This window comes from Chanos chanos, chromosome 14, assembly GCF_902362185.1.
Source record: "Chanos chanos chromosome 14, fChaCha1.1, whole genome shotgun sequence".
Classification (NCBI taxonomy): domain Eukaryota; kingdom Metazoa; phylum Chordata; class Actinopteri; order Gonorynchiformes; family Chanidae; genus Chanos; species Chanos chanos.
Genome location: NC_044508.1, coordinates 5,752,336 through 5,761,797, shown reverse-complemented (window position 1 = coordinate 5,761,797; position 9,462 = coordinate 5,752,336). Strand labels below are relative to the sequence as shown.

The 9,462-nt window shown below is 42.2% G+C and overlaps 1 protein-coding gene across 1 annotated transcript in view; it reads right to left on the bottom strand.

Annotated features, from left to right (window-relative positions):
* Positions 1-7,462, bottom strand: part of rgs3b (regulator of G protein signaling 3b) — a 16,701-nt gene extending 9,239 nt beyond the window's left edge. Inside the window, exons 1-8 of the mRNA XM_030791773.1 lie at positions 7,318-7,462; positions 5,756-5,837; positions 5,414-5,519; positions 4,785-5,157; positions 3,640-3,688; positions 3,272-3,531; positions 2,838-2,921; positions 1,280-1,391 (exon numbers count right to left, since the gene is read on the bottom strand). Coding sequence (XP_030647633.1) covers positions 1,280-1,391; positions 2,838-2,921; positions 3,272-3,531; positions 3,640-3,688; positions 4,785-5,157; positions 5,414-5,519; positions 5,756-5,837; positions 7,318-7,371 — 1,120 coding nt within the window. The 5' untranslated portion in view covers positions 7,372-7,462. The remainder of the gene's footprint in view (positions 1-1,279; positions 1,392-2,837; positions 2,922-3,271; positions 3,532-3,639; positions 3,689-4,784; positions 5,158-5,413; positions 5,520-5,755; positions 5,838-7,317) is intronic.
* Positions 7,463-9,462: the final 2,000 nt, after the last annotated feature.

Genomic DNA, 9,462 nt, shown 5'->3' with positions numbered 1-9,462 from the left:
AAAAGGCCACAGCTCTTGCTAATTAATCACTACTTTGTGAACTAGAAGAGGCAAAGAGGCTTAAGTACTTAAACTAAGAGGTTAAGTCGAAAATGAAGTGTAACCTAAATTTTCTTTTGCCTAGTTGTTATGTAATGCTGAAATTCAGCTAGCTGCCTTTAATCTAATTAAACAGGACACTGATAGATTGAAAACAGCACAAACGTGCTCTAAATAGCTACACCACGGAGAAGCAATGAATCTTTCGTCATTCTAAAAAACCAAGACTTTCCAAAAACAACCGCTAAAGGTGGAAACAGAAATGCCCGTTATAGCTTCTGGCTTTATTTCGATCTGTACCAGGAAAGTGGAGGACACACAAGTCTTCCCACCCAAACTCTAAACGGCTGAGCCGGAGACAAGCCTATTGTTTGGTGCAGACACAGTATCGACAAGCACTGCAGTGCTGTGAGACCAACGCGCGCACGTTCACTTACACTCACTCACAAACACACACACACACGCGCGCGCACGCACACACTCACACTCACACAAGCACACACACGCACACACTCACTCACTCACAAACACATGCACACGCGCACACACATGGACACGCACAGGCACACACACACACACACACTCACACACACAAACACATGCACAGGCACAGGCACACACACACACTCACACACACACACTTAGACACACTGTCTCTCTCTCTCACACACACACAGAATCACTTTCTCATGGTCCTACACGTTTCCTTGTTCATTCTCACATATATACTCTCTCACTCTCTGTCCCCCTCCTCGCTCTCTCTCTCTCTCTCTCTCTCACACACACACATCTAGTGCCTCTTTCCTGACTGTAGTCTCTGCTACACACATAGTCACAAATAACTCTGGGTGGGGCTTCCAAACATCCCCTCCAAGCCAAACAATCAGCTGTTAGACAGATGCATACTGTCCACAGCAGGCCACAGACTAATAAATGTAGAGACATACAGCAAGGTTGACTGACTGCTCATACTGCAGCAAAGTTTGCCTTTCCCTCTCGACTCTAAACAAATGCAGAGCAGATAAAAAAAAAGCAAAATGTTTATAGCTTGTGTTTAACTTTTGCCTGTGTGTTTTGTTTCCCCTGCGTTATTGGATTAATAAGAGAATTCCAACCTTTTTTTTTTTTTTTTTTCAGAAGCGCTGTGCTTCACTAAGATCCTGTTACACACGAACCGAATTTTTTGTCATTCAGAAATCCGTTAGCAATACTTCAGAGAATTTGTCATGAGTTCACTCACCATCCTGTATGTGAATATGATGGAGGAACAGCGGGCTTTGAAGCACGTTGCAACGGCCTGGCTCATCTTCCCTCGTAAGCAGCAACAGGTCTGTGTAGATAAACACTGTGGCCTGTAGGGGGCGAGAGAGGCACCGGTTTTACCCTCATATCTCACATGGCCCGTTTGTGTCACCTTCACTCAATTCAAAACGCTGCCAACACAGCGTCGCCTATAGCAACATACTGAGGGATGTGCAGCCTTGCCATGAATCGGTTTTCCATGATTAAAGTGAAAAGGCTTAATTATTCATATCACTTTCGTGAATTGTTCCATTGGATCGAAAGAGAGAGAGCGAGAGAGAGAGAGAGAAAGAAAGAAAGAGAGAGAGAGAGAAAGAAAGAGAGAGAGAGAGAGAGAGAGAAGAAGAGAGAGAGAGAGAGAGAGAGAGCATTAGTTTGCACATATGTATTAGTAAGCAGCACGGGGCGCACCCTGACGGTTTCACTCCGGTCAATAATAAGCTCATGCTCTCTCACGAACTATCAGTCAGCTAAGCGTCCCAGAAAAACCGATGTCCAGCTGGGAGTATTTGCGCGAAACGGTTCAGTTCACGGGACAAAGCCAACATAATGAAGACCAAGACTTTAAATCACAGTGACAATTGTTCGGGGAGGAATGCGGTAAGACATGATGAAGAGCGCATCTTTATTGTAGAAACTAGGCTAGTCTTTCCCAAAAGTCAAGTCTCACCGCGTAACTATGCGAAACCTCGCCACAAAATTAAGGTCAGATACAGTACGAGGAAACCCCTGAGAGACAGTACAAAAGAAACGACAAATGCTAAAGATGGAGCGTTACCTCAGATACAAAGAGCATCTTATTGCCTTAGCAGATTTATTTGAACAAAATTCAGCTCCAGCTGACATTCCCTTTTACTATCCAGGGGTCATCCAATCCGAAATGGAAAAGCTTTCTAAAGCCTCTCCTTTAAGTACGCTCTCGCTAAAGTGACCGCTGTGCTCACAACGGTATCATGTTTGATTTGTGTCCGACATGATTGTTACAGAAACCGATGCTGTTCCATTTTTCACAAAGAGGTCAATGAAATGGATCTGCGCTAAAAGGTAATGTTTCAGCTACTTCTGCCGCACAGCACCGTTTTCCACTATCGCCGATTCTCTGAGGGGCACACGGCATGTGCAGTAGAGACCTGACATGGCAGAAAAAAAGTCAATCATTTTGAAAACAGACACCAATACACAGAAAGCAGAGGGTCACCTTCCTGGTCAGAAAGCAAGACATTAGGGCGCTCGCTAAATCTATTTCACGATGTTACGATACTAGTGGTAAGTTCTAGATTATGTGCGACCTGGTTTGACCTTCAACAGTACTATGTAGTCAATCAGAATGTATGGGCAAGTTTAGGACAGGTTTTACAACAATGCACCATCCTTACAGAGAACTAATGAAAGCTTATGTGGTGATACCTCAACAAGGAAATGTGTTTCACTCTTAAACTTCCAGTCAACACTGAACTGAATAGTGATTGGGCATGAGGACATTTGAAAGACATTACCTTTACCGACATATGATTACTGTCATGGAGAATCATTTCCTCTGATAACAGCAACATTCTCTCAGGGCTGCACATATCCAGTGGCTGCAAAAAAAACCCATCCCAAACATCCCATTTAGTAAACCATCCACCAACATTAACCATAAACCACCGTTTCTAAATATGTACCTACAATTGACCACAAGGTAGTTACATCAAGTCTAACCACAAATATTGTAAACTGCAGTTATCTTGAGCTTGTTCACTTTAGAAATAAAAAAAGACATTAGAACAGAATAACTGCTTAATTTTAATACTTACACATCAACTGTCGGACTAGGCGAAATTACTTTATGTTTCTGCTATCGTAATGAACCCAAAACGTATAGAATAGAAGAACATCTAAAACCAAAAAAAACAACAACAGTACTGTGTTAAAACGCACGGGCACTTACCTGCACGTGAACTGGGAAGATGAGAATCTTGGGTGCAAGGGTGACGTATGTTCCGTAGTTGGAATGGGGGAGATGGGACTGGACGATGGTGCAGTTCTGGTAGTTGGCGAAACTTCGTCGGTATGCCGCGGGCGGTGGGATGGTGGTCGTTTTGCTGTTCATGGACCTCCTGAGGGTGGCTCTAGCTTGGAGCCCTTCGTCTTGAATGAAGCCGCTGCCTTGCTGAAGACCTCTGGTTGGGTGTGTTTGGTAGATCCTCCCTTGGAGATAATGCGAAATTCAATTAAATCTTTTTGATTGGCTTGATATTTACTGAAATAACCAGGAACTCTCATTTCTCATTAAAGAAGATAAGAACACAGTCCTACCAAGGGTTCCAATTGTTCCATTGGTATCTGGGTAAACAGGCTGCAGTATCTGAAGAAGAAACAACAGTTAGCTACGGCCATTTCTCTCAGATCTTTTAACTTTTTTTCCCCCTGCATATAGATGTTCCTTAACATGTCTTGACATTTCTATTGTGTGCAGGCATGTACTCAATATAATGTATAGTTACAGCCTAAGAGGAAAGAATCAGTTTTAACTTAAATCAAGATAAATATTTGAAGACAAAACTGGGCTTATTTTACAAAAAAATGACTGATTTGTATTCATCATCATCATCATCATCAAGAGAAATATTAGGAAGCATCTTTCTAGTTCACATATCCTACAACTGCCATGCTACAATAACTGTAAGTATTATCAGTGTAAGCTTAGATTTATAATCTTAATAAACCATGGCCAGATGTTCTCTGCTGTAGGGTTTCATGCAAGAGTATGAGTCTTACTTACACACACAGTGTTCACTACAACTGTAGCTACATAATAACACCATAATAATGATACATCCGTAACACAGTAATAGAACACACAACCATAATACAATACATAATAACACAACTGTGATAGCTACATAAGAGCTACAACTACCAACTGCACTGGAATTATTGTCAGCATAACCTTAAATTCATAACTTATACGTAAGAATTTATCACATAATGTTGATAAACCAGTGCCAGATGTCCTTGGGCGTAGACCTTCAACCAAAGGATGTCAGATACACTTAGGCCTACAGTGTATACTGTGCATGTTGGCATACATACAGACACACTCGTACACACACACACACACACACACACACACACACACACATATATATATATATATATATACAGTATATATAGTAAGAGGGAGAGACAGAGAGAGGGAGAGGCAAGCACTCAGTCATGTGGAAATACTATACGCTTGCTGTGAATTAGCATAAAGGTCAAAGCTGTGGAAGTAGCACATTAAGTTAGTCACCATCATGCTCCAGCCAAGCAGAAAAACAGCTCCAACAAGATGGCGTGCTGAAGGGCTTTCTTTCAATTTGACAAACTCCTAAACGCTACTGCACTGAACCGGACCACTGGGTCAGGGTATGCTCTGGCGGGGAGATTGTTTGTGATGTTGTAGCGCTGTTTGTTGTTACCTGGTTGCCTGGGTTGACAGGGGAAAGAATAATGTAGTTGTCCCCATTTGATGATGTCACCCGGGTTCCTTTCAGGGTCTGGGTTCGAGTCTTGTAATCGTTCTCTTCTCTTTTCTCCCTCCATGGCCACGCCGATTCTCCAAGAAGCCCGGTTCCGGTACCTTCTGAGCTACTCCCCTTCTTGCGTCGGCCCTGCCTGTGATTGGTTGGTCTGGATAGCAGGGGCGGGGTTTTGTCTTGTTTCTTAGCGACGGGAGAGAGTGTGTCAAAACCGGAGGCTTTGTAGGATGGTCTGTGTATCAAACCTTCGTAGTACGGTTTCATTACAGGTACCGTCCTCCAAACCACTACTGTGATCTCACTCCGGCAGTTTCTAAAGGAGATGGGAGAGCGGGAAGACAAAAAAAGAAAAAAACATTGTAAATATCTCCATTATCTGACAGCAAAAAGGATAATTTCATGAACCTTAATGAGTCTTCAGGCTTGCACATCACTATCTGAATGCACCACAGTGGGGTACTCCAGGAACTAGATCATAAAAATACCCATTACTTACAAATTGTGAAAGTTGCCGTGTGAAAAAGCCGCAGTGGAAGCAGGTGTAACTAAGGCAATTGCTATCCACAAACCTGATGGCATGTGCCAGGTCCACACATTTCCAATGCTCCACTGGTTGCCCATTGAGCTGCAGGACGGTGTCCAGCTGCTGAAGACCAGCCTGGTGAGCCGGACCACCTGAGGCAAAAGACAAGAGATGCCATTGCAGTAAAAGCTGATTTCTCATTGATATGCTATGTAACCGTGACTTCCATAACACCAGTAACCGAGTTCATCAAGAGAAACCGATGATGGGGAAGAAATGTTGAAGGACCGTGACCCTTTCAGGGAGTCACGCTGGGAGAACCGGGGTCGTAACACCGTAGCATTGCTAGAACTGATCTTAGAATGTAGACGCCAGAGGGGTAACAGACCTGGGTCAACTGCCTGGACCCGTACTGGTGAGTCCGAGAAAATGGTGAAACCATAGCCATCTTTCCCTCGCAGAATGGTAACCTGTGGAAGGGAACAAAACACAAACTCACTGTTACACAGAGCATTCAGTGCTACCCTATTCACTTAAAGCCTGCATGTAATGCATCAAAAAGCAATAATAATAATATTAATAATGTTATAAACTTGCACTTTATGACTCTCTGCAATAAGTTACAAAGGGGGCTAAAACAATTAAGTTGCAATATCAGCTACCGGTCCGTCGAAAATACCACATAAAAGCATGCAAGATCTCATAAACTGATAACTAAATTTGTATTACACAGATGTTAACGTTTAGTTAGTTCATCATGCTTTGAAGTTGTGGGAAGTGAATGTGTTTTTTAATCATGTGACCACTGAACCATGATATGCTCTATGCTACTGGCTGTCAGGGGAATGAAACACACACACACACACACACAATGCATTTTTTTTCACAATAGGCATTGTCACAAGACTACAACACACAATCCCGGGTCTGGACACCCTGGCGAGGAAGCCAGGGAAATGTCATAGCTCCATGGTGAAACTATCACCTTGGGAGTAGTGTTAGTGATCTCTCAGGAATCAGGTCAGACGAAGAGCAAGAGAGAGAGAGAAAAAGGAGAGAGAGAGAGAGAAACGAGCCTCTTGGAAAATGGCCCACCTGGTAGCTGAAATACCACAGAATCAAACAGTCGGAGATATTAAAAAAAAAAAAAAAAAAAAGCTACAAGCTGAGAATTGGTCAAGGTTGCTGGGAGATGAGGACAGAGAGAGGCCCAAGAAAGGAAACGTCTGGATTTGAAACGACAAAGCTCTGGCAAACAGCAGAAAAGGGAATATTTGAACAGCAGCAGAAGTCGTAATGTCGTTACGAATCGGCGGCCAAACTAAATAGGAAATTGAAAAAAAAAAAATGTCGCTCGCATTCACAATAACAATACCTCGGTGCAAGCTGGTCAACTTTCACTCACACTTTCCCTCAAATCTTGGGGTTCAATGCATGGGCATTGCTAAATATTTTCTTTCTTGATTGTAATAATTAAATTTTCATTTAAAAAAAAAAAATGCATCTCTGGTACCTACACATTTCCTTACTATAGACTTTTCTTTAATGTATGACATTTCTTTGGCCCCAACCTGCACTTCAACTCCTAAAATATAGAGCCTTGTATATTTAAACTCACTGAAAACAGTACTCCTCATGCATAATTACACATTTGAGACGTCAGATGCAGTTCAGGTCAAATCCCTTACGTCTGGAGTGCTGTAAAACAGCACACTCTGAAAGCTGGTCATCTACATAATGCATACACTAAAACAACATCTACTTCTTCACAGCTCACCACTTAGCACAACTCTAGTTCAACCATAACCGCACCTCACAGGAGGAGAAACACACACAAGACAAGAGATCCTAAAAAGAATTCGTTGGCGGCCGTGTCAGAAGGGCGCATTAGGCTAACATCTCGGTCACGTTAAAAGGTCTTGTAACGTAGCAATTACGAGCGAAACAAACCTGCGGGAGGTTCCGTTCGATACAGAATCGGCACAGACCGTGGATAGTATGCATTCCCGGACCCAGGTTTACGCGTAAACACGCAGGTATGACATATCAAACGACACGGCTCGTCTTACAGAAGGCGAATCTGGAGGTGTTTCGGGTTGACCTGGTCGACTGATTCTGAGGACCGTAGTGATTCTGAGCTAAGCATGCCTACTCATGGGAACTCAGTTCAGGAGAAGAATAGCAGGAAACCACCTTCCAACCCCCCAGCCTGTGACCAGGCTGCATGTCTGCTCTTGATAAGCCCTACTGTTTCCTGAGTTCTCCGCACAGTAGTGGCTTTACTCCTACTACCGCCGCTAATCTATCCCTGATACGATTGCTTTAGCGTAAACACAAACATCCATTATTGGCGAGACCACGTTAAAAGTTAAAGAGATGTTTGTTTAACGAGAGGTTGGCATGTAATTAATGGAGCGAGGTTGTGTTTTCTCAAGCGAACAGACAGGTGGACCGCAGAAAAACAGATCCGACGGATTTTCTCACTTTCTCTCGTTTTCTCTTTTCTGGAAGTGAAACGTTAGTGTTTCATTTGGCGCAGATTTAAAAAGTAAAAAAAAAAAAAAAAAAAAAATCTAGTTTGTGTTGAAAAGAAAAAACATTTGACCTGTCACCTAAGCAGGCTGTCAATTAAAAAAAAAAAAAAAAAAAACCCAAACGTTTAAATGGGATGTCCTGTTTGAACGCCGACTTTAAAACATTTTTAATACGATTCAGTGAAATCAATAAAATATCAAAACACAACCAGAAATCCTAAACAGCGTATTACGGTAACGGGGGAAGGAAGGGCAAGAATGATTAGCGACTTGTTTGGACCGACTTCCACTTTTCTGTTGAAAAAGGGTGCTGCGCTGAGAACAAACGCAGCGTGCCAGAAAATGGAATTGAATGCAAATAAATCATAAACAGAAGCTCTTGACTGACTTCCTATTACGGCCACTTTGTTGGCTTTTCCCGTTTCCCAGCTTTGTCTGCGGAGAAAAAAAAAGTCTTGGGCGTAGAGTAGCCATGGGAAAAAACGACTCGCTGAAAGTGGGTGGGTGGGTGGGTGGGTGTGCATGTGTGTATGCATGTGTGTGTGTGTTTGTGTGTGTGTGTGAGAGAGAGAGAGAGAGAGAGAGAGAGAGAGAGAGAGAGAGAGAGAAGATCAGCGAACGATAACGTAATATCCAAAAAGCATCCAACACACTCCCCTTTTGCAGTGACCGTCTAACCATCGGAGTAGTTTACCGCTGTGACGTCCTGCTGCAGATTACTCCCTGTGCTATGAACTCCAGCAGTTTTGTGAGGACCACGGTTTTTAAGCTTTGTTTATGCAATAATCTGGTATTTATCATATTTTAACTAAAGTCAATTTCAATTTAAGGTCACTAATCTTGATCCTGATGAGTGTTATGTTTAAGTTTTGACTATAACTACGTTTTTAATTTAAAATTTTTTTAAAATCACCAGTCTGAATCCAAAATACTTGAAAATGAGTTGAGATAAGTCTGGAGCAGAAGAAATGCTTTGAAAATAATGCTTCTGAAAGGACATGTTTCATCAGGAATGTACAAGGTCAGCTAATATGCCACGATACTTTTGCTTTAAATATATAGTTTTGCATGATTTCTTTTCACATAATGAAAAAAAACTACACTACAGTACTATCAAATATTGATGATAAATATCATGCATGTTCTTTCTCTATTCACAAAGCATTAATGTCAAACTTGTTAACGTGAAATAAAGATTAACGCAAAAAAAAAAAAAAAAAAGAAAAACCCGTCTCAATGTCCAACAAAATTACAGTTTCAGAATCAGCCTATAACTATGCATGCGTTTTTCATATATGCGATAAACACAAACACAAAGACAAACACAATTATTATCCAATACTCACTGTCAACGCGCGCATGTTCTCCGGGCTCGTGTTCTCTGATCTAGCAGCATGGTCAGAGAGAGCAGCCTCTGAAAGAAACACAAGAGAATCCCAAGAGTCCCAGGCTGACATGCCGTCCTTGGAAAACATGTTTCTATCTCCCCTTACTCCCTCTCTCTCTCCTTTCCCTCTCTCTATCGACTCTTTCGTCAATCAGGAGACGAGAACGGAGTGGC